Source organism: Rhynchophorus ferrugineus, unplaced genomic scaffold (assembly GCF_030347505.1).
Source record: "Rhynchophorus ferrugineus isolate W39M unplaced genomic scaffold, kcgeb_rfMv2 rfM8, whole genome shotgun sequence".
NCBI lineage: Eukaryota > Metazoa > Arthropoda > Insecta > Coleoptera > Curculionidae > Rhynchophorus > Rhynchophorus ferrugineus.
In genome coordinates this window covers 30,137,134-30,164,689 of record NW_027472587.1, presented here as the reverse complement: position 1 = coordinate 30,164,689, position 27,556 = coordinate 30,137,134, and the positions used below count along the sequence as shown (strand labels likewise).

At 31.1% G+C, this 27,556-nt stretch overlaps 1 protein-coding gene across 1 annotated transcript in view; it reads right to left on the bottom strand.

Annotated features, from left to right (window-relative positions):
- Dscam4 (Down syndrome cell adhesion molecule 4) overlaps positions 1–23,744 on the bottom strand; it is a 253,476-nt gene extending 229,732 nt beyond the window's left edge. Inside the window, exon 1 of the mRNA XM_076411320.1 lies at positions 23,623–23,744. Within this exon, the coding sequence (XP_076267435.1) occupies positions 23,623–23,671 (49 nt within the window). The 5' untranslated portion in view covers positions 23,672–23,744. The remainder of the gene's footprint in view (positions 1–23,622) is intronic.
- Positions 23,745–27,556: the final 3,812 nt, after the last annotated feature.

Below are 27,556 nucleotides of genomic sequence, written 5' to 3'. Positions count from 1 at the left end.
AAACACTAGCATCAAGAATAAATTTATTTGCATAAACTGACGGGTGTTATGTTCCCATGAATCATTGGAAAGTTTATGAGATGATGGAAATTCGAAATAATTTTGGGCGAATATACTCGGAACTTCCCAAAGATGCTGCTGAGTTACTTGGCTCAAGCCTCAAAAACCAAAACTTACACTTCTGCTCTGATTCAGCTCAGAGTTCTTCTAGCAGAATACCGGCGTCCGCCATGTTTTAGAGATAGTTCACGCCTTATTTTGTCCAAGACAACTATTTGGTTTATTGCACAAATTTTGAAGTTGTGTTGGATGCATTTAAGATCCAATTCGATAGAGCAGAATGACATCAAGACTTTTTATTGATTCATCAAAAAGAAGCCTTAAAGCAGTTTTGCTGGTTGGCGGTTTATTATACTTCCATTTCTGTAGCTTTTTCCAAACACTTCAAAGAAACCTACAAGATCTTGAAACTGGTTCTATGGTTGGCGATTTTGAAATTGCAGAGACCGAGCGAATATGGTCCACAAAAAATTTGCCCATAAGGAACTTATAGTTGGTGAAAAAATATGTTCCAAGAAACACTAGTAGCACCAGATTAATCTCTTTTGCCACCGCTGCACATGATTGGAAGTTCTAACTTCTCAACGATGCTTCAAATAAATGGTTTAAAAGTCTCCAAGACTCTCAAAGCAAATATGAAGGAAGACGTTTTCGTATAACTGACCCAAAATTCACCACGATTATGACGGATCTTCAAATGAAAGGCCAGATTGCTACTAAGGAGCTCATAGAGAAAATTTTAGGCAATCATAAAGACCCCAAATAATAGGGTGGAGCAAAAGTCCCGCTACCATTTTAATTCTGCGCCATCATGGTTATGTGACATTTAGATCAGTTTCGCTCTAACCATTGTGTTGTGTAGACGTCCATATTTTATTATGGATAAATATACGCCACAAGAATGAGCAAAAATAGTGACAATATTTATTGAAATGTCAATGGTCAATGTCAAGTGGACGATATCGCCAGGACATTTAACTAGATGGAGAAAAGACCAAAAGAAATGAAGCATCTCAATGATATCAAACTACGTTTGGGCGCTTCTGAAATATCTTTCAGATTATTTCCATAAGCAAAAATATATAAAGAGGAGCCACACTGGGAAAAAGAAAAGATTCTGGTATATACTAGAACATATATTAGATAAAAAATATGGGTCATCTTCGTATGTAATAGCTCAATTGAAAAGTCACCAGCCAGACACATATATGGTGCTACTATGGTCCGTATGTTTTTTATTTAGCCCCAACCATCAAATGATGCGTGTATAAATTTGACGACTATCGGATCACTAGTTTGTGAATTATAGAATTTTGAGTCAAGCAACTTTTGTTAACGTGAAAAAAATGGATAAAAAGGAATTTCGCGTGTTGATAAAATATTGCTTTTTGAAGGGAAAAAATACAGTTGAAGCAAAAACTTGGCTTGATGCAAAGTTGCCGGACACTGCCCCAGGAAAATCAACCATTAACGATTGGTATGCTAAGTTTAGACGTGGTGAAATGAGCAGCACCAAAGACGGTGAACGCAGTAGACGCTCTAAAGATATCAACTGAACGTGTACATCATATCATTCACGTGTAAGGTGGGTGCTGCGCGGGCTCACTTTCTGCATCGATATGTGACAATGGACGAAACATGGCTCCATCATTTCACTCCAAGATCCAATCGACAGTTATCCCAGTGGACTACACACTATGAACCCGCTCCAAAGCGTGAGAAAACACAACAGTCCGCCGGCAAAGTTTATGGTGTCTGTATTTTGGAATGTGCATGGAATAATTTTCATTGACTACCTTGAAAAAGGAAGGACCATCAACAGCGACTATTACATAGCGTTATTGGACCATTTGAAGGACGAAATCGCCGAAAAACGGCCGCATTTGAAGAAAAAGAAAATGCTGCTTCACCAAGACAATGCATCGTGTCACAAGTCAGTGATAATGATGGCAAAAATCGATGAATTGGGTTTCGAATTGCTTCCTCGTCCCCAGCGACTATTTCCTGTTCTCAGATCTCAAAAGAATGCTCACTGGGAAGAAATTTCGTCGAATGAAGAGGTGATCGCGGAAACTGAGGACTATTTTGAAGCAAAGGACAAATCGTAATACAAAAATGGTATCGAAAAGTTGGAGGGTGGCTACAATCAGTGTATCACCCTTGAAGGGAATTATGTTGAATAAAAAAACTAATTTTGCCAAAAAAATATGTTTTACTATAGTAAGCCGGGGACTGTTCAATTGAAATGGTCATTGGCTTGTAAATAAAATAGTATTTTCAAGTATACTCTTATTTTAATGCTTACGTTTAACATGTTCACACAAACTGATAAGAAACGTTTATTTACGTAATTTTTGTATTCAGCACACCAAAAAAACATCACATAAACTAAATAACTCTCACAATTCTTTTGCAGACCTGTAAAATTAAGACATATTTTTCGGCAGACGCCCTTTTTACACATTTAATTATAAACTTTTATGAGACACCTTGTATTTATGTTCAGTTCTATCAATTGCTAACCTAGTACGACAAAGTATTATTTAATTGAGAAATCTTACGAATGATGAATTCTCAACGTTCAATTTAAATTGAAAACTTTTCTCATTATTTCTATTTTCTCCAAAAATAATTAACGTAATATTTAACACAAAAGAAATAAAATTGAAAATAAAATATATTAATTTGTTCATATCAATCTCGGCGATAATAAATTGTTAGCTGTGTTGTGTATTTGTTTTAAAAATATGAATATATTTGTTACAAAATAATTGTACAAACATATATATTTATTTTCAAGCATATTTATATTTATAACGATTGTTATTTCTATTCTTTGAGCAATGTAACTGATCCTTTTATAAATATCCATATAAATATGTTCATAAATATTTTTTTCTTAATAATGTTAATTTTTATTAAAATATTCAATTTTTTGCAGAATATGAGATGTGTAAAGGTTGATGAATGTTTGTTATATCGCGGTACTGTTACGGTACTGACTACGGACTATATTCGAGAAATGGGGCCATGTGTTTCTATTAGGACTGAATGGTGCAACAAGTGAGTCGTCTCTTCCTCCTTCCGTAAAATGAAATAACTTTTTAAAACAAGTAAAAGTATTTGTTGCTCTAAACCTTTCACATAATATAAATTATTTGAATACGTTAGTGTTAGAGAACCTTAATAAGTTTACAGGGGTTGTGAATTAAGGTTAAATTATGCTGGGCTTTATTTTCATAAATTGTGTGCTTTATTACAGTTATTCGCCAACTACTTTTTATTAGGTATATTTGGCACACTTATGTGTGAAGCTATTCTAGATTTGACTCAATTTCGAACAAAATTTACAAGTATTGCTCATGTAAAATTGATGAGAATAAGTGGTTACATAAATGTAACATATTTGGTATATACGGCACGATAAAATCGGTAGATGAACGCTACAGTGTGAGCTAAACAGTAGTTTACATAACAGACGGTCCTCAAAAATATCACTTTTTGTGTTAACCTTCTACGTCCTCTATATTTTTTCAGTTTTTAACATTCCAGCAATCTTGAAATGTTTCATTTAATATCTTATCATACATTTAACATATATTTGGCGAAATAATATTATTCTTCAGGCAAGTGCGTGGTTATTATAATTTCTATTGGATATTTCACGTATCTGAAACACTACTTAATTGGCAACAATTAATACTTGTCGTTGCCAGTTACAATAAGCTTGAGAAAACCCTTATTTTTTGATAAGATTATGATTAATTCATTTGATAGCCATTTTCGTTGCTTTGGGATATTTCCAATTGCGGGTGAACGTCTGGCAATAGTTGGTTGATCCGATATTTCTTTCCTAATCGTCCTAACTCTCACACTGCTTGACCATCCTTAACACCGACATTTCATATACTCTTCTTATCAATTTCTCAAATATTAAAATCAACACGTTAATGTATTGTAAATAAAATTCCTGTATTTTATCAGTGTTTTAAATATATTATGCGTCCCCTAAAGTTATTATATAACCTTTGAACCGTTTTCTTTAGTGTTAATCTTCTTCAATTTCAATTTAGTTATTAAATAGATTAGGCTTTTTAAGACGCACGTAAATCCAAATGAAAGAAATTTAAAATAGTTTTGGGAAAAATGTACCACAGGTTATAGCTACACCATCTGTGGTATATACCTTACAATTGATTAAAAAACCAGTATTATAAAAAATATATGATTCCTACAAAATAGTTTTATACACATGTTGATTGTTTAACCGATTGGTCAATTAAACAAGAAAGACGAGCCATATACAAATAGAGCAACAAGTTGTCGGAAAGCCAATGAGATTGTTACGGATTATAGAGCAAGAACTAAATATTTTCGAGAAACTGCGCAAGATATACGAAACTACCAACGACCACCATTGCTGCGTTCTTATCGGATTTACTATGAAACGAGTTTTCGCCGGCTTTTAGTGATTTTCCTGCATCTGCCGCATCAACTAAAGAAGTAAACGAAACTTGATTATATATCAACACACTTTCACGTATAGTAAGTATAATGCATTTTATGAGATTACTTCTCCATAGAAAGTAATATTTATGTATAGTGTAGATAACCTATATAAATAAAATATTATCCAATCGCTGTAACATGTCACATCAAAAACCAGTTATTAATCTGCACTTTATAAGTTTGCATTTCTTCTTAGCAACACTTTTACTATTTTTCCATGAGTTTTTCATGGAATATAGTGAAGGGAGTTCTTGTAATATTTTGGATACTTTCCATCAATACAATAAGATACAGCTAACAAAATTGATGGTGTTTACATTTCAGTGCAAAAAATAATCGTTTTAAATTCAGTATTATTTTGTTATTCATTGTTATTCATTAGACATTCACTAATTTAAAAAAAAATTAAAAAATCCACAAAATGATATTGAATGACCGTAAATTGAAATTGGATGAAATAGGAGACACTAAAGATATCAACTGAACGTGTACATCATATCATTCACGAATATCTGGATATGAGAAAGCTCTGTGCAAAGTTGGTGCCGCGCAAGCTCACTTTTAACCAAAAACAACGACAATGATGATTCGGAGCATTGTTTGAAGATGATCAAGCGTAACAAACTCGAGTGTTTGCGTCGATATGTAGCAATAGATGGAACATGGCTCCATCATTTCACTCTGAAGTCATTCGAGTGCACTGCACACGATGAACCCGCTCCAAAGCATGGGAAAACGAAACAGTCGGCTGGCAAGGTTATGACGTCTATATTTTGGGATGCGCATGGAATAATTTTCATTAGCTACCTTGAAAAAGGAAGAATCATCAACAGCGACTATTACATAGTGTTATCAGACCGTTTGAAAGACGAAATCGCCGAAAAACGGCCGCATTTGAAGAAAAATAAAGTGTTGCCTAACCAAGACATTACACCGTGTCACAAGTCAGTGAAAACGATGGCAAAAATCCATGAATTGGGCTTCGAATTGTTTCCTCACCCACCGTATTCTCCATATCTGGCCCCCAGCGACTATTTCCTGATCCCAAAAGAATGCTGGCTGGGAACAAATTTCGTCAAATGAAGAGGTGATCGCCGAAACTGAGGATTATTTTGAAGCAAAGGACAAATCTTACTACAAAAATGGTATCGAAAAATTGGACGGTCGCTATAATCAGTGGCACCCTTGAAGGAAATTATGTTGAATAGAAAAAACTAATTTTGGACTTTTCAATTAATCTGTTATCGAACAAGAAGCGAGCTGAATTTCTTAAAGAACTTTCACACATGTTAGTAGTTGATAAACTGCTTCGAGACCTTTGAATGCGATGGAAAAGATCCGAAAAGTCACAAAATTCTATATCGCCCATTTGAAAGTTCCTGTAACGAATAACATACTTCTTGTAGTGATTTCCATATGCATGACAAAATTATTGAAAATGTGACTTATTGTGTCATTGATTGTATTATATTAGGTTTCTTACATAATGGCCTCTTAGCAAGAAAAAATATAAAAATATAGCTCACACACTGACTATTTCATCTCATTTGAACAGCGTTGTTATTGAAAACCCCATACAAACAAATACTAACAAAGGAATATATGCTAATGGTTTTTGAATTTTGTCAAATGTCCTGAATGTTATGAGAAACCGACAGAACAAGTTCGGTCTTACAGGCCTATTTTGCTGCTACCTGCGTTATCAAAATTATTTGAGAAGCTGCTCTTAAAACGTAGTGAACTATTTATAGATATACCAGATTTCCAGTTTAGTAGTTGAAAAGGTATTCGAAGTAAAGAAATACTGATCTGCAATATCAATGGACGTCTAATAAATTTTTACCGGGTATGACATCTGGCATTAATCGACAAAATGAGGATATTACAGCAGAATTATTGTCCACTGCTGTAATCATATATTTTCGAAAGAAAAGTTAGTTTCCCATGAAGGGGCATTCTATCAATACTTAAACCTAATTTAGCTAAAATTCAAAAGGGCAGTGTCTTAGGACCACTCCTATATCTACATAATTCTAATAATAACATAATTCCCTTCAAGGATGATGCACTAATTATAGTAACCCTCCAAATATTCGACACCATTTTTGTAGTACGATTTGTGCTTTGCTTCAAAATATGCCTCAGTTTCGGTGATCACCTCTTCATTTGACGAAAAGTTCTTCCCAGCGACTATCCATTTGAGATCTGAGAACAGAAAATAGTCGCTGGGGGCTAGATCGGGACAATATAATGGATGAGGAAGCAATTCAAAGCCCAATTCATGGATTTTTGCCACCGTTTTCACTGACTTCTGACACGGTACATTATCTTGGTGAAGCAACAGTTTCTTTTTCTTCAAATGTGATTTCGTAATTCAAGCGATCCTATAACGCTATGTAATAGTCGCTGTTGGTGATCATTCCTTTTTCAAGGTAGTCAATGAAAATTATTCCATGCACATCCCATAATACAGACGTCATAACCTTGCCATCCGACTGTTGCGTTTTCCCACACTTTGGAACTGGTTCATCGTGTACAGTCCACTGGAATGATTGTCGATTGGACTTCGGAGGGAAATGATGGAGCCATGTTTCATCCATTATCACATATCGGCGCAAAAACTCGGTAATAAACTATTACGCTTGATCATCTTCAAACACTTCCCCGAATCATCAACTAGTCGTTGTTTTTGGGCAAATGTCAGCTCGCGCGGCACCCACCCTGCAAAAGGCTTTCTCATACCCAAATATTCGTGAATGATATGACGTTCAGTTGATATCTTTAGAGTGTCTGTTATTTCATTCAATTTCAATTTATGGTCATTCAAAATCATTTTGTGAATTTTTTAAATTTTTTCGTCGGTAACAACCACTTTTGGGCGTCCACTGAATTCACTTTAAAAAGCAATATTTTATCAACACGCGAAATTCCTTTTTATCCATTTTTTTCACAATAACAAAAGTGGCTTCAGTCAAAATGTTATAATTCACAAACTAATGATCCGACAGCTGTCAAATTTATACACGCATCTTTTGTGGGTTAGCGCTGACTAAAAAATATATGGATTTAATTCTAATAATGCCATCTATGTGTCAGACCGGGGACTTTTCAATTAACAAATTACATTATAACGAATAACAACTTAGAGAAGTTGTTTAAATGATAATTTTTCTAACAGTACTTTAGTCTCCTTTCTACCAATTACGATTATGCCTGATATTAAATTAGAAGACATTTTTGATCACCAGTCCAGCCAACCATGATCATAAAAAGATTATCTTTCATGCGAAATTACGAAGAAATTAAACGAAATTCTAATAATGTGAGAAACTAAACAATAGATAATGGGAAAATGCTAAAAGTACTCTAACTAGCTCTAGAACTAGTATGTCATGTCTGTTCAGTTAATTCTAAAAGAAACAGACCATATATTTTCGAGATCCATGAAAACAAAGATCCAGCCCTGAGATAAAAATTGGTAATTTGATTTATTAGACATGTAAACTGTCTCTGAATGTTTTGGAGCAGGAGCCGGAGCAAGTTGCATCTTGTACCATTCTCTTTACGACCGACTCTGTAGTCTCTCACATTAAATTGAACATGTCATAACGTATATATTTATGGACGCGCTATAAATATATAGAACACAGCAAAACTACTGAAACTATGCTATTAATAATACATAGTAACATAAGGAAAATATGACATAAACACTAGTTTATGTTTAATAGTAGGAAAATTATATTGTATAACATAATATATCTAAAATAATATTATATATTATATAGGATATAGGATATTATATAGGTTATTTATAATAATAGTGTTATTTGGTTGAAATTCGATTTTTGCGCTTTGTTGTTTTATAAATATTGGCCATCCTTCAGGCAATTTAAGGAAGCCATTACAAAGAAACTGCTTTTCCTTTGAGTAAAACCATTGATTGAGCCATTTTTTACCTTCTTCTATATTGGCGAAGTGTTGCTTTGCAAGCTTGTCCCATTGATAGTCGGAAGGAACAAGTACGGTAAGTGCGGGTGCCTCATCCGTGTAGTCAACGCTGTTTTAACCGGTTTTACTTTATAAGAGTGCACTTTATCATGCTATAAAATCATTTTACCGCGCCTTCGCGCCCATTCTGGACGTTTTTCGATCAATACATGGTTTAAATTGATCATTTGTTGTCAGTTGTAAACCTGGTAAACATAAAATTTTATCAAATATTAATAACTGCTTCTCTAAAACATTAATTAGAATGAATATTTTTTGTTGATATAAAAGAGATTAACTTTTTACTTGTCCAGCGAAGTGGCTACACAAAGTTTGCTTGTTTGATTTGTCTGTTGGATGGTATATTCAATTAGGAATGGGAATAATATGCGCGAGTCTGCGCGAAATTTCTCATATCATTCACGAATATTTGGGTATGAGAAAGCTCTGTGCAAAGTGGATGCCGAGCAAGCTGACTTTGGACCAAAAACAACGACGAGTTGATGATTCAGTGTTTGAAGATGATCAAGCGTAATAAACTCGAGTTTTTGCGTCGATATGTGACAATGGATGAAACATGGCTCCATCATTTCACTCCGAAGTCCAATCGACAGTCATCCTAGTGAACTACACACGATGAAACCGCTCCAAATCGTAGGAAAACGTATCAGTCGGCTGGCAAGATTATGGGGTCTGTATTTTCGGATGTGCATGGAATAATTTTCATTGACTACCTTGAAAAAGGAAGGACTATCAACAGCGACAGTTATATAGTGTTATTGGGCCGTTTCAAGGACAAAATCGCCGAAAAATAACAAAACATAAAATTTTATCAAATATTAATAATTGCTTCCCTAAAACATTAATTAGAATGAATATTTTTTGTTGATATAAAAGAAATTAACTTTTTACTTGTCCAGCGAAGTGGTTACCCAAAGTTTGCTTGTTTGATTTGTCTGTTGGATGTTATATCCAATTAGGAATAGGAATAATATGCGCGGGTCTGCGCGAAATTTCTTAATTGTTGGTAAAATCAATGTAAACCAAAGTAATATACGATGAAACAATTCATAAAATGTTCGTTATCCAATATAGGATGGTCCTTTAAAAACATTGTAATTTACGGATTACTGCCATTTAAAGACAGATTGTTCTTAAAAACCTATAGAATAAAATCTACTGAGAATATACTTGTTATTTCTTTCTCATATTTTCTGATCTCTGTAGTACAATATGATAATGAAAATAAAAACAGAGGTAATATTCCTACATGATTCGTGAATATCGTAAAATGTTGGTTTGTAAAAAATTATTTGAAGCCACTCTTATTATTATAGCCTTAATATTTTTAAAATGAAATCGAGTTTTCTGTGTTATATTAATTGTTTAAAATTATATTACTGTTGTAAATTATTCTTCAGTATTTCTTTTCATAGATAACCTGTCTGTAAATAAGTGTGATTGACAAAAGTGCAATAAAATGTCAGCCTTTTCATATATGTTAAAACGTATGAATATATGAATTTAATATGGCATTTATAACATTCACTAGGATTTATAACTTTCGCGGGACCAAGAAAAAATCCCCAGACCTTACCGCATTTTTAATAGTCGAACAAAGTTGGAGCCAGTTATCCGAAGTACGTACATTACAGATATTTATGGAGCTAGAAAGCCACACAGCTGTGGATTAGTTTTTTACGAAGTTCCTCACGGAAGATAAGCGTTATTATACCCTCAAAGTTTTTTATTTAAATTTTAATTGGCATTTATTTAACAACGCTTTGGTTTCATTATTTTCAAATGATCTTAGTAGGGATGTATTCATTTTCCTTTGTGTAAATCATAGTAAAGATTAATGTTTTTTAATGAAATTTATTATATATGGTCGAAGATAATTTTTTGTCGATTTTGCATAACAGATGGCTTTAAAGTAGCATATCTTTAGCGAAACTTATTTAATGAAGCCATATTATTGCGTATTTGAAAGGCTGCATTCCATAGAACGTTCTAGATATAAATTACCCCTCACTTAGTATTAGTACCCCTCATTTATACAGTTAGTCAAAACTAAATGTAATTTTAAATTTTTAAATAACTTTAATTATATTTTGTTTTTTCAGTTCCCCAAGCGAAAGCATATAGTACATTTTCATTGCAAATTGCGAGGTCTTTTTGAGGTCTATTTTTGCATAATTCATCTTTACAAACTTCGTAAAGGGCAACTTGGTACTTGTAACATCTTATTTTTACAATAAGAGGAAAACTTAAAACATTTGTCATACTGCAGGGACAGTTATTTTAATTAATGACATCTTATGATGTGATGAAATGACGCAGTGGACGACCAAAAGAGGATGTTACCGACGAAAGCATTAAAAAAATCCACAAAGTGATTTTATGGGTAGAGAGTATTATGTCTTCCTCCCTATCACTACATTTTTAATCCAATTGAATTGATATGGGGTATGGCAAAGAATTATTACAATAGATATTCAGGTCGAAGACGATATTCAAACCAGAACTGTCTGAATTTCTGGAAAGAGGCATTGTCGAAAATAACACCTTCGGTTTGTGTGAGCTCGATGACACATTGAAGAAGAAATTGACAAATGGCAGAATCTTGAGCAAGTTTTTGATAGATTGGAAAAAAACAGCTTAGTTATTCACTTGATGAGTGTTTCTGAAAGTGACAGTGATTAAATAAAACTATATGAATGTTGGTTTATGATTTTATGCTGACAATTACCCAGTCAGGGTGATAAAAGAGGAAGCAACTAGGGAAATGGTCAGTGCACAATTAATGTACTTTAATAGTAGGAAATTGTATTATAGAGTGTGAAAGCTTTATGAGCATGTGTGTTATTGTTCAGAACATACATGAATATGGTTAAAATGTATGAGAAGGGAAATAATACTAACTATTTTGCAGATACGGCAAATGCATTAAGGAGTATGCAGTGATTTTAATTTAGTATTATCAAAAAAGATGTATACAGGTAGTAACAGGACAAACTAAGGAGAAATATAATAATATCATAATGACTTTACAAGGAAATATTGCATTGGAAGAAACAAGAACTTAACGTAAAATATAAATATGCTCTCTAATGAAAGTAAAATACATTACTCAGATATACAATGGTTAATTAGATTATAATTAGATTATAATTATAATATATAACATTTTTGTTTGATTATTTTATTTAGATTAGAATTATTGTATATGTCAGAGCCAATATGTACTAAAACTCAGAGTTCCTGCAGCAATATTGCGACGTTTTGACAAGTCGCGTGTGTCACTACTGTTTCGAATAGACTATAGAGTTTTTACAATAACTGTTATTTATAGGAATCAATTCAATAAGGTTATGAGAATTTCAACTAACGTAACGTTAATTCCCTTCACTATCTACAAATAAATCAATATTTTAGGACGATAAGCATATAAATGTAATAAGTTACACGAGCTTGAAAAAAAAGGAATATAGTAAAGCAACCCTTCGTAGCCCCTCTTGTAAAGAAAAGCAGCGAGGCAATCAGACAAAACACGAAACTGATACTCCGCAACGTAACAGTTCCGACATAATTAAAACGCTGAAGAATGCCGAGACGATTTTTTTAAAAAAACACTCGAAAATACGCGGCCCAAAACATTGTTCTTCCCGACTAATTACAGTTTCCCGCTAACATACAAGAATGTTCAATTAAAACCGGACTAAAAATATGTCTCTCCTCGCCGGAACAAAATTCCCTAATTTACATTCCGTAATATTGTTAAAAAAATTTCGTTGCCGAACGGAGGGGATGGGACGGGGGTGTATTATGGATAGGGGAGGGGGAGGCGTTTAATGAAAATTGTTACGATGAAAATTGCCGCCAAAAAACGCGGTCTTGGGAGATGCCGCTAATAAATGATGACGTTGTAATTAGGATTCGTTTAAAAAGTTGTTAGGCTTTGTCTGGGCTTAAAACTGAAAGGGAGTAAAGCGGGGCATTTACGGAAAAATAAAAAGTAACTAAGACGGATGTCCGGATGAAATAAAAATATAAATACAAGGATTGCACGTTATATTTTACGTTATTAAAAGGTCAATTGAAAACTCCCCGTCCTGACATATAGATGGCGCTGTTAGACTTAAGTCCACACGTTTTTTACTTAGCCCTAACCCTCAGAAGATGCGTGTAGAAATTTGACAGCTGTCGGATTATTGGTTTGTGAATTATAGCATTTTGAGTGAAGCAACTTTTGTTAGTGTGAAAAAAATGGATAAAAAGGAATTTCGCGTGTTGATATTGCTTTTGAATGGAAAAATACAGTTGAAGCAAACACTTGGCTTGATGCCAAGTTTCCGGACACTAGCCCAGGAAAATCAACCATCAAGGATTGGTATGTTAAGTTTATACGTGGTGAAACGAGCACCGAAAACGGTGAACGCAGCAGATACCCAAAAGAATTACCGGTGAAAACATTTGAAAAATCCACAAAATGATTATTAGTGACCGTAAATTGAAACCGAATGAAATAGTAGACGCTCTAAAGACATCAACTAAACATGTACTGTTTGAAGGACGAAATCGCCCAAAAACAGCCGCAATTGAAGAAAAAGTAAGTGCTAGTTCATCAAGACAAAGCACCCTGTCAAAAATCCATGAATTGGGCTTCCTCATCCACCGTATTCTCCAGATCTGGCTCCCAGCGATTATTTTCTGTTCTCAGATCTCAAAAGAATGTTCACTGGGGAGAAATGTTCGTCGACTAAAGAGGTGATCGAAGAAACTGAGACTGTTTTGAAGCAAAGGACAAATCGTACGACTAAGATGGTATCGAAGAGTTGGAGGGTCGCTATAATCAGTATATCATCCTTGAAAGGAATTACGTTGAATAAAAAAAAATTATTTTGCCAAAAATGTGTTCTACCATGGTAGGCCGGGGACTTTTCAATTGACTTGTTATTTTAACATTTTCTCCATGAATTCGTGTTAAGTCAAAATAAAAGGCAGAGTTACTAATTATTGAAATGTATTATATCCCCTTCAATCCTCTTCTACAATAATGCACACTAGTGATCTGGTTATGATAGAAATTCAACTCTAATCCACCAAATTCAATAAATTCATTATTTCTATTTTCATGCATCGTTTTTTGTTATTTTTATATTATTTTTTTTTTAATTTTAATTGAATGTATATGTATCGAATGTGTTTAATGCCAATATTTGTTTAATGTTCTGTACATTTATAAAAGATTCTGAAATAAATTAATTTGAAATTAATCCTAATCAAATATTTTTAACAAAAAATTGAACCGACTTCAAAAAATAAATAAGAAGCTCACTAAAAATTTAAAAAATTATCAAACATAGATTTTTAACATAAAAAGACGTTTTAAAATAAAATAAGTACATAATAGTCGTTGTAATAACTAACTAAAAATAAACAAATAACTTATTAAGCTATCCACTACACGTATTTTATATTTTACAATATACACACAATTTAGCTCAATACCAACCTGAACCCCTTTATCTATTTTCAATATTATTTTAACTACTACCAACTGATCACTTTGTAGTCGGTCGCAACAAATTAAATTTGTTTTTATTCGTAATTTAATTTTGCGTATGTCACAATGTGAAATTTTATTATAATTTTTGTATTGTTTGGGATCGGCACCGACTTCAAACTGATCAGTTTTAGTTAATTTATTAAGAACTACAATGGATAGCCTAATTAAAAGTGCAGCCGTTAGGAGGAAAAATAGCAATAAGGAAATGATGACTAAAAAAAAGGAACGCCCCAAGACCCAGGGTGCACTACCTAGTCTAGGTGATCTAACAAATTTTCCAACCAAACTAGAACAAAAAAGTGTTACTGACCCTGCTGAGAATCGAAGCCGCGACCACCGCATGTGGGCATAACGGTCTAATCGTTACGCCATACAAACAGTTGCATTCTCTGCTTCTACGACATCTCACATCATAAGACTAGTGCTTGAAAAACAAACTGAATGGTTTTAATACCAAATTACTTCCGATTTTTCCTAACATCAGCTCAGCAATAACATTATAAAGACAATTATCTGATTATTTTAGAATACAAATTGTGAAAACTTTTGATGATTTGGTTCCAATGAGACCAAGGGGTGATGTCGAAGTTGCACTATTTCGAATAAAAAAAGAATTTTAAAGATCAGTCCATAATTGACGGAGAAATCGACGAACCTCCTCCTTTTTCGAAGTCGCTTAAAAATCTATAAAAATCCCTAGATAATAACATTTAAAATTTCCTCTCTAATACACTATTGCTGTGTCATCAAAACTATTTCGATTGCTATAATTTTTCGGCCAGAATAGTTATTTCTCAATTATCCTGTCCTCCACATTCATCAAATATCTTTAAATTGAAATTGGACTCCTTAACATTCCATATCATCTGAAATGTAAAAAAGGTGTTTGTGAAAATCGAAATGACTGATAAAATTCTCCACTTGTTGAAAGTTTATTCTTCTTGGCTTCAAATTCTATTAATCATATAAATAAACTCGCATATTAATATATTTTTTAATTAAAAGGGCACACTAATTTCTTGCTACTAATAAAAAATATAAAATACTTAGCGCTCTTTGGTCTTATATTATTTATAATAGATTTTGATCTGAAATTGCTTTTGTTCTTTCCTGGTTAAAATAATAATGGGAAAATCATAGGTAATATTAATGCTTAAACAATATTATTTAAAATTGTTTAATGAAACCATTAGTAAAGGTTTACTTTTTATATAAAATTTCATAGTATTTTACAGTAGGTCATTTCGTGATCAGCTTACTAACGTACCTAGCGAAAAGATATTCCAGATTAGAAGTGATTTTGAAATTTAATTATTACGTTGTTACTAGTCGTTACCGGCTAACCTATAATTTATCTTTAAAAGATAACTTAAATCTAAGTCTATATTATATATTCAAGAGGACTCATCGGTTCCATTTTAGTCTCTGGTGTAATACTGTTTATGTATTAACACTATTGTTTTTCTACTATTCACCTAACTACACTACAGTACACAAGATCCGGTCGTTTGATTCTTTTGAGTCTTTGTCCTGTTCTTCATGTTCTTCATGTCTCCCTTCAATTCTTTTGGTTTTCTGAGTGGCAGTCATTATCTGAAGGTTTCGGTGTAAGTGATCTGTTCTGTAATCTCTCGATGCGCCTACAATACTTCTTAAGACTTTGCTCTGGAAAACTTGTATTATATGTATATTAGTCTTCGCAAAACATCACCATAATTGGAATCCTTATGTCCAAATTGGTTTCAATACCAATAAATACCGATAGTTGTGATTTTCTTCCAATTAACTGATACATTTCCCTATATATATTTTTTAATCTTTCTTTTTCTTTGTTTACATATTCCTTCCAGAGAAGTTTTGCATCAAATTTCATTCCAAGAAACTTAGCGTTGTTGTTTATATATTTATATTTTATAATTATACGTGAGGTGTACATGTACAGATTTACTTTCGTTAATTTTTGTTACAGATAAAACAACATTTCATACTTAATTTCATTCATTTTTGATATAGTTTCTGTATATGAATGAGAGACTGCGAATTATCCTTATGAAAACTGATTTTTCTTCTTTAAAGTCGATTATTTTTGTCGCAAATGTTTTTATTCAACTGGGAATAATAATCAGAGTTTAATGCTTTAACGACTGGAGTTTATATTTGAACTAAAGTCCTTTTATATGCTAAAAAAGTGACATAAACTAGTCTAATCCATAATGATGAAACAATACCCGAAATTCTCCTACATTTGTATTGTAATCAAATGTCAATCAATCAAATCAAATTCAATTCATATTGTATTCAAGTTCTTTATCTAATTAAAATTTCTAAACCCTAAAACAATTAGCCAAAATATTGCCCACAGTACCTAATCAGATTTATAGATTTTTTAGTAAACTTTTCTCGATTAAATGATCCACCTATCAACTGAAAAGTAAAATGGCGAATCTAATAACGCCATTACCTATCGATCACAAAATTTATTATACCACCTGTAATATTCATATAAAAAAATATCGAAAATATTATATATCAGAATATCCATTTATTAAACTTGATCTAACATTAAGAATAGAACAGAAAATGTACCTCTTAAGAAAATAAGATACTTTATCATAATAAATCCCCATATTATACGAAGTACATTAAAAAATAGACACGCACACGCGAGCAGAATAAAAAGGGAACGATATTAATAGAACATCATTCCTTGCGAAAAAAATAGGTGATACAATATTTTAAGAATAGAAAAATATTAAGCAATTACCAAAACCTTGATAATTGAGAATTACCCAGATAACTGACTTAAAATATTGGTCTGAAAAAGGTATTAATAATAATTAGCAAACTCTTAGGACAATAAGTGAAATTAATTTGATTTTTACCAACTTTAAGAAATACGACAAAGAAAAAGAATTTGTGAAATAAGTAGTATCTATTGTTAAATAAAGGATATTCCAGATATTAATTTATATATATATATATATATATATATATATATGTGTGTGTGTGTGTGTGTGTGTGTGTGTGTGTGTGTGTCCTTTAAATGAGATGGTTTTTAACATTTTAATAAATTAAATCCTTGTCTGTTAATTTATTGCATTATTAATAAACTTAGATATTACGAAAAAGGCTAGATAAAACTTTCTTAATGATTTTCAATAAAAACGTAGATTGTTTAAAACAAAATGAATCAATTATTTTTAATGATTTTAGTCGCTGAGCTGGCTCAACCATACTCCACAGTTCTGAGTATACACGAGCTGAAGGTTTGTTTAATTTGTTTGCAGTTGTCTATTTTGTTCACTGAATTGCATTTTGCATCAATTAATTTTAACAACGGATAACAGCATAAAACAAGAATAAAGTTAAAATGTTGCATGGCAAATAGATTTTCATACTAGTACTGAGTAGGTGAAAATATTAGAGAAAGATCCAAAATACATGCATATGAATGATATAGTGTATTCGAAAGTACTCGAGATATAAAACCAACTGTAAAACTACTTAAACCTTAGTTATATTCTTATATAAATACCGTAAAATATTATTGAAGCAATACGTTGAATTTTTAAACTCCCACATCTCAGTCAGGATCTTTAGAGTTAAACATGAAGAATTTTCAAACATGTTGTCAATAATGAAAGAAACAAAAGGCAGTATTTTGTGCCCTATTTTCTACGGAACGGAACACTTTGAAGTCGATACTGAGCAAATAAGATTTGCTTTGTTCGTAATTTAATTTTAAGGACCCAGCGGAACCCAAACAGTCATATAAATTTAGATTTGTTTCGTTGGTAACTTAATTTTTTGTATATGTCACAAAATTATATAATTTCTGTATTGTTTGTGCTCGACCGAATTGATCAGTGATCAGTGATCAGTTGGTAGTAGTTAAAATAACATTGTAAATAGATAAATAGGTTTAGGTAGGTATTAAGTTAAATTGTATGTATATAGCAGAATAAATAATCTGTGTAGTAGATAAGTTAAATAAGGTTTTGTTTATTTTTATTTAGTTGTTACAACAATTACTATGTAAATATTTTATTTTAATTTTTTTTTGTATTAAAATTCTAAATTTAATCTAAAAAACAACTTTTAATTTTTAGTGAGTTCCTTATGTATTTTTTGAGGTCGGGTCAATTTTTTTGTTAAAAATATTTAATTTTTCTCTTTTTAGTATTAGATATATATTCAATAAATTATGCAGTTATTTTATTTAATATTACAATGGGTACATCAAGTAAAAATAGAGCCCATATGGGGAAAAATAGAGAAAAAGAAACAAGGATTGAAAATAAGAAGTTCTACAGGTCTCGGGATCCGCTATCTAGCCTAGGTGATTTGACGAATGTCCTAATAAATTAGAATAAAAAAAACTATTGTCCGGACCGGGAATCCAACCCGCGACCTCCGCTTGGGAGCTAAGCTCTTTAACAATTACACCATAGAAGCAATTATGCGTAATATATCTACGCGGTTATAAATTTTATAGTTTATGCTTAAAAAACAAACAGAATGGCTTTTGCACTGAACCACTTCCGATTCCCCTTCACATTAGCTCAGCATTAATGTTATACACAAATATCTGATTATTTTAGATAAAAAATATATGAAAAATGTGTACGTGCCTTAGTAAGAAATTTGAACGTTTCTCCCGATTTCCCCCCCTTCCTCACATCAGATCCTGACTTCATTCCAATGAGACCACCTGCACTCTTTCGAATAAAAAAATAATTTTGAAAATCGGTCCATAATTGACAAAGAAATCGACGAACATATGTTTAAGTCGATTTGTCACAACATTATAGGAATAGTTAGTTACACCGAGGGGTTCCAAAGGAGGAATTAAAAGATTCTCAACAAAACATGATGAAATACACCTCTGACATGATAAAACCCAAATGCTGCAACTTTTGGACATCACTGAACTACGACGCATATACAAACCGTATGATCCTCTCTAGTTATGTAGTGAAATGCATTACAACTTTAAAAAATGGTTATTTAAGTTTCAGTCAAAAAATGCCAGATTTCTAGAAAGAAACCTCTTGGATTCTGCATCTCCAGAACACACTATCTCACAAGGCAATCATAATGAACGAATGTTTAGTCATAAATTTAACAAACACTATCGGGCAACCACCGTATTGATAACCGTACCGTAATATAACTTCGACCGACGTCTTCCTGTTTCCAAAACTCAAATTACCACTTCGGGCACCTTTTTCCAGTGGAGACAAGGCGTAAAAGAGAATTCGCTACGAGAACTGAAATCGATTCCGGAAAATGCGTTTCAAACATGTTTTGACAATTGAATTATTTTATTATTTCAGAAAAAAACTACTTTAAAATAGATACAATAAATATATTGTATTGCTAATAGACGTTTTATATTTTATTAACTAATTCTCAATATATCTTTGATGTCTAATAACATCAATGTACACATTTTTTAGAGAATTCCATATATTAATCCGCGATTTTGATTCTCAAATATATTAAACACTCCTCTTAACCAATTTAACCGGTATGTTATGTTAGCACTAATTCCTTATGTAGCTAGACCTGCCAAGGATATCAGATCTACCTCGTAAGCCAAAAAATATATAAATATCGCCAATCTGCGTCCAACTTCACCTACAACAATAACTACTCATAATATGTTAACTTATGCATTAATTTAAATATTATTAACATAAAACTTGTTATAAATATTTATAGAGCATATTGTTACTTTCTATATTCAATTTTCTATAAGAAAAACATCTTACTAAATATAACTATTTTTATTAATATTAATACTATTGATTTTACAAGTTATAAGAAACAAAAAATACAGTGTTATAATAAATAAAATAACTCACGTTAATCCTATACATTTTTTGTATAGCTTATTATTTAGCTACTTCTTATTACTAATTTCATCTAAATAAGGACAATGAGTTATAAGATTTTATAAAAAAATTAATTTTCTTCTATTCTAATATGAAGGTAATGGTATTCAAATTCTTAGTAATTTTTGATAACAACACAGAATATTTAGTAGATTTATAAGACATATATAAAATATTTATGTTTAATTTCGTTAAATTTCGTTGTTTAGTTTCGTTTAAGTCACGAGAGAAATTTTCTTAAGCGCTAAAGTTCTTAAAAATTAGAACAAACTATAATAGAAAAATACTAAATTAATTTAAGATCGATATGTAGTTTTGTGGAATGAAGCGGAGAATTGACTTAATAACAACTTAATAATGAAACTTAATAACAAAAAAATATAATTTAGTTATTTGATATTACTAATTTCAATTGATGTAATAAAAAAAATGCAAAAACAGAGTTATAATGCATTAATGTTAGATAGCAAATTGTTGATACAATAAAATAATTCACGTTAAATTTATAATCTTGTTTGTATAGCTTAATATTTAGCTGTCCCCTATTGTCAATAACAATATGTAAAACAGATAATGGGCTATAAGATATTATTGAAAAATCTGTTATTATTACTATTTTATAATACTCTACTATTATTTATATTTGATATCACAGGCTGAAGCTATATAGTTGTAAAAATAGAAATAAAGACAAATTAAAAATTGATTAATATGTGTTATGAAATCCTTTATTCAAATATAAAATAGAACAATAAATTTAAAAAAAAAACACACAAAAAATATACAATAAATAATTTCACTGTTTACAACTACCAATTAACTAGGTTCATATCCAAACGTAGTTTTACTGAATGAAGTCATAGTACTGGAGAAAGAGGAAAACAATCATTAGAAACGTTTTTTCATCGTTGACCTAAATATTGATCGGAACATAATGAATGTAAAACTGACTATAAAACTTTGTAGAGCTTATTGTTATTGAATTTCGCAATAAGATCTTATGCAAAAAACCTATTTTGATTATTAATATGGTATCTTAATGCAAAACAATATATTTACACCTAATAATATAAGCACATAGACACTAAATATTTATTTGGTTAGTTAAAAACTTAGTTATAACTATACAATATGATATAATTAATTTCAGTTGATATAATTGAGAAAATAGAAAAATGGCGATATGTGAACACCTTATTTTTAAAAACTTACTTCCAATTTATATATAAAAATTCAAAATAACATAATATATTAATGTTGGGTAGTAACTTATCAATACTATATATCTAATTTCAATTTATGTGATAAAGAAACACAAAAATAAAAATTCAAAATAACATAACACATTAATATTGGATAGTAACTTATCTATAAAATAAAACAATATTTCAATACAATAAACATGTTTCTTATTTAGCTATTTCCTATAACCAATAACACCACGTAAAAAAGATAATGAGTTATAAGATACTCTATTTTCATGGCTAATTTCTAACGCTATAATATTATTTTTATTTGAAGCTACAGCTACAAATTAAAAAATGGATTATTAAACCCTTAGTGCCACAAATTAATTAAAATGAAACTAATTCCTAAGAGGCATATATATGTTTTTATTTAGCTATAAACTACTAATTATTTCAAATAATTTTGAAAGGAAAGAGTTATATAAATAATGCGAATTAAATGAATAAAGGACAATAATTCAAAAGTATAAGAACAAAATATTAATTATAATTAGTTAACCGAATCAAACAATTCATAAAATAAATTAATTTACATTTAATTTCTTATTATATTTTTTATATAACTTAATATTTAACAATTTGCAATTAAATATTGTCAAAAAATATAAGGAGAAATTAAATTGGAATATAGCAAATAAGATATAAACATCTTAAACTATTAAAATAAAGTATCTTGGGTACTATTTTACATGTTCTTTATATTTATTAAAAGTTTTTATTGGTTAGAAGAAGATCTAGATTGTAGAAAATACCTATTATAATAAATGCCAATAACTAATAACAACATATTAATAACAATTCATAATATAATGTGTTTAATACAAAAATCTACGAGCGTTAATTTAACAAACAATGAAGTATTCTATGCGCTAGTAGTTCTTAAAATTAATGAACACACTCTAGCACAAAAACACCAAACTGGTTTTTTATAAAAAGGTAGTTGTACAAAATGAAACGGACTGGACAAAGACGAATACAATCATTGGAAAATTTTTTTTATCCTTGGTCTATGTACTGATTAAAACTTTACGAACATATAACGATTATACATTTTTGCAGAGCTTATTGGTATTTCCGATATTCAAAATTTCACAATAAGACCTTAAGCAAAAAATATATTTTGATTATTAATATATTATATTAATACAAAACAATATATTTATACATCTACGATGATATAAACACATAGATTTATTTGATTAGTTTAAAATGAGTTGTTTAGTATCATTAATAATGAATAGAGAAAGGCGCTATTATGCCAACACCTTATTTTTAAAAACCTATTTGCAATTTATATATAAAAATTCAAAATAACATAATATATTAATGTTAGTTAGATAGTAACTTATCTATACAATAAAATAATAATTCAATTCATTAAACTTGTTTCATATTTAGCTATTCCCTATTACCAATAACAATATGTATAAATAGCCAATGAGTTACAAGATACTCTATTCTCATGGCTATTTTTTAACGCTCTAATATTATTTATATTTGACGCTACAGGTATGCTGAAGCGAAATAATTCTAAAAATTTAAACACAAAATAATAAATGAATTATCAAACCTTTAGTATTACAAATTAATTTATATAAAACTAATTATTAAGTGGCATATATATATATTTTATTTAGCTCTTCTAAATCGACTATCTCGACTATTTATTTAATAATAATATTGAAAGAAAAGAATTATATAAAGAATGCGAATTAAATTAATTAAGGACAATAATTCAAACGTATAAGAACAAAATATGAATTATGATTAGTTAACAAACTATTAATACATTAAATTAATTTACACTAAACAATTTCAAAAAATATAAAGAGAAAAAAATCAAATATAGCAAATAAGATATAAAAATCTTATAATATTAAAATAAACTATTTTGTATACAATTTTATACATTCTTTTATATTTATTAAAAGTTTTATTGGTTAGAAAAAGATCTAGATTGTAGAAGATACCTGTTATAAAAAATACCAATAATTAATAACAATATATTAATAATAATTAATAATAAAATATGTTTAATTCAAAAATCGACGAGCGTTAATTTAACAATGAAGTTTTCTATGCGCTACAAGTTCTTAATAATTAGATCAAACTATAACATAAAAACACCAAACTGGTTTAATATCCAAACGTAGTTTTACAGAACGAAACGATGGTACTGGAGAAAGAGGAAGAGAGTGGTGTTCATATTGATCATCTTAATTAAAAAGGAACCGAGGACAAGTTGGAGAGGTTATCTTCGACGACCTTACCACTTATAAATATTAATAACTCGGAGGACACACCACAACAGGAATAAATAATCTGCGCTAAAGACACAGCGATCACTTACCTAGAGGAAATAAGATAATAATCCAGCAGAAAACGGCATATTTTCTCATATTATCCACAATCAAATCATCTCACTGAAGACAAATCGGCAGGCATGCCGAGACGCGACAACCGAACAACGACGACTGGATCCTGCCGGATGCGGCGTCCTCCATTGGACGTCGGTGGCATGGAGGAGGATGCGCGCGCCCCATCTCCAAGAAAAAGGGGGGAAAGGAAAGCGATGGAGCAGGTGTTTGTTGAGATAGGGTAATGGAGAACGAACGAAAAGGAGCGACGCTCCTGCGATGGTAAGTGATTAGATGTTATGCGGCCTTTGTCTTTTTCCCCCTTTTTTTACCGAGGCCCCCCGCCGCGTCCCCCCGCGTCTCTCCGACTACGACGAAGACGAGGAATGATCCCTCGAAAAAGGGCTTTGTTGCGAAATAATCGCGAATATACGTTTTCGTCGGATGCGTATATTAAAATCGGTGTCAATGTGTCGTTGCCGTCTGAGAAAGCGAGCGGGATCTCGCCCTGCTGACCCAACATTTGTATCTGGAGAGATGCAAATGTGTCGTCTTAAATATAATTCGAAAATATATATAGTCATATATAGTCAATAAATATAGTCAATTCAAAACAGCAGTTTACCCTCGTGACCTGTCAAAACGTCGCAATGTTACTGCAGCAAATCTGAGTTTTAATAGATTTTGACTCTGACATAAAAATTCTAGTCTAAATATAATAATGAAACAAAAATATTATTTCTTATACTTTTTTTATTATTTAATTAATATATTGTTACAAGTAGTTTCCATCTAACCTACAATTTGTCTTTATGCTAACTTAAATCTAGATATATAACTAGGAGGACCCATCGGCCCTAACTTAGTCTCTGGTGAAATAATGTTTATACATGTCACTGCTGAATTTTTTAATATATGCACCTCACTACGCAACACTACAGAAGATCAGATGGTTTGGTTCTTTTGTGTCTGTGTCCTGTTCTAGTGGTATCCAAAAGTTGCAATATTTCAATATTAGTATGAGAATGGAGTCTTTCCTCATGCCCCCTTGCAATTCTATTGATTTCTTGACTGACTGTGGGTATCTGAAGGTCTCGAAGATTCGTCCTGTTACTATCTGTATATATCTTTCTTGATAAAACTACATTTAAACACAGCATTCTCCTTAATGAATATGGCATATCTGCAAAATAGTTAGTATTATTTCCCTCCTCATACATGTTAAACAAATGTTCATATATATTCTGAACAATAACACGCTCACATATACACACACTTATAAAGCTTTCAAACTCTACTATACAATTTACTACAGTTAAAGTTTATTAATTGCATACTGACATTTAGTTGTTTCCTCTTTTATAGCCCTCTCTTGGTAATTGTCAGCATTGAATCAGATACCAACATTCATAAAGTTTTATTCAATCACTGTCACTTTCAGAAACACAAATCAGGTCACTAACTAAGCTGTTTATTTTTAGTCTATCAAAAACTTGCTCAAAATTCTACCATATATCGGTTACCTCTGCAATGTGTTTGATCGGGCTCATACAAATCGAAAGAGTTATTTTCGACAATAGCTTCTTCAAAAAACCAAGACAGTTCTGGTTTAAATATGCTCCTCGACCTGAATGTTTATTGTAATAATTCATTCCTATACCTCATGTCATTTCAATTGAATTAAATATGCATTGATAGGGAGGAAGACTTAGTAATAGGTGGCGATAACGTTCAGCAATCTGTTCTACCATGTATCCTTTCCCTAGGCTTATTACTAAAAAAGTAAATAACATAAAATGCAACTAAATATTTCATTTATGTTTACCGGGTAACAATTTGGAACATTTCATTTTTAACATGATTTCCTAAAAATTTATTTTATATATTAAATATTCCTTAATTGCACACTTTGTTGGTGCACTTGTTGGGATGTTTTCCACCATTTTACCCTGATATGGTGCCTTGTACATAACTATAACTGATGGTTCTCCCAATTTCTTTAAGAGCTAATTTTCTAACTACTGCAAAAACAAGTTATGGTTCATTTTCGATAGTAGTCACCTTCGGAATTAGAGGAAAACACTACTTTTGCACTAGTAATAAAACCATTCATGAAGAACTATATATCTGCAATGAATTATTAATAAATGTTATGACTAACAAAACCTAGTCGACAGTTATTCTAATGTTTACCTTTTACTATCAACTTTTGTTGTCTTTACACTATATCTATTATCATCTTGCCATGAGCGACCCAATGTACCATACTGAAATATACATGTCTCATCTAAATATATAAATTGATATAATAATTCTTCCTTGATGGTGTTCTTTAAAAGCAATGTCTGAAAGTTCCATTAAATCCCTTCCTGGTCTATACTAAAATCCTATATTACCCAACAGTGTATGAAGGGATGTTCTACATCCGTCAAATAACTGCATGTATTCTGGCGTTTTATGGATCGTTTCCAGACTAACAATTTTCTCTGTATTAAATTGTGTTTTGACTGAGAAACTACTCACTTTTTTTATACATTTCCAATATTTGATCTCTGATAGAGCTAACAGCAAGCAGATCTTGATTTGTCACCCCTTTCGCATAAAGACGGTTTCTTTTTTGTGAATTTAAGGTTATATAGTTTTTTATTTTTTCAGATATTTTAGTTACCGGGCCCATACTAATATTTAGTGCAGTTGCAATGCGCAAAAAATTGTTTTCAATAAATACAGCAGCGATTTGAAATTTATTAAAATAAAGCGTTAAAACAACGTTCGCGGGTTTATAACCTGTAATTATAATATTTTGAAGAATTTTTCAGACGTTTGACAAACGGACAACTTTTGCAAGCTCTTTCAGTTGCATGGTCGAACTTCTCTAACAGCATTCTATCTCTTTTTAAATAGAATAAAATGAGAAGGAAAACTGTAAAACAAATGTACAACTTTCGACAGGCATTTATTGAAGACGTGCGTCACTACTGTTTTGAATAGAATACATAATTAAATATGAAGTATATGGAAAATGATGAAAATTGTTATTATTATTTATTATAGCAATCTATTAAATTAATACTCATAAGCTGTTGGTTTCTATATCATTTACAGCAATTTTAAAATTACAAAGCACTAGCACAAATACTACAATGTAATTTGGTACAATGCAGAGCTGCATCATCACATGTATACAATTCAAACCTTTTTTGTGTTGGGGTAAATAACACCATTGTTAACATTTGAGTTTGGCCGTCCTTTCTATTGTTGTCTATATGAGTCTCTAATAATTTTGTTCAACAATGTAAAATGTATATTCTGGTAGCCTTGTTAAACACATTTACATCTGTATCTTGAAATTATCATCGTAGTTTTTTTTAGTATGTTTAGAATCTAAAAAATTTATCTTAGCAAATAGAGTACTTGATTTCAATAACACAACTCTCACAGTTCCCAGGAGACGATTGTGCTATTATAGAAAGTGTTAAAGGTACCAATAGCAAAATTATCAGGAAACATTAGCAGTCAATAAACGTTAAAACGACAGCGGAAATAGATAGTGTACCATACGTAATATGATTATACTAAAAACGTACTTTTTTAATAAAAAAATCAATTGTATATCAATATACAAAATAAGTAAGAACAGATACGAACCATCTATGATAATTAAATGAATACAAAAGTAAGACTGGGAATGAAATTGGAAATTATGACCTTAGTAAACTTAGTAGTAACGATAATAAGAACAAAAGATATTGAAAATTTATTTCACAAACTGGCAACCAAGAAAAGTACAGATGACAAACAGGCGAAAATTATATAAACGTACAAGTTAAAAAACGAGCTCATAAGTCAAAAACATGTAGAAATACTCTCCCAGAAATTCAACAGAAGGATAGATGCATACAGAAGAAACGCTTACAAATTATTTAA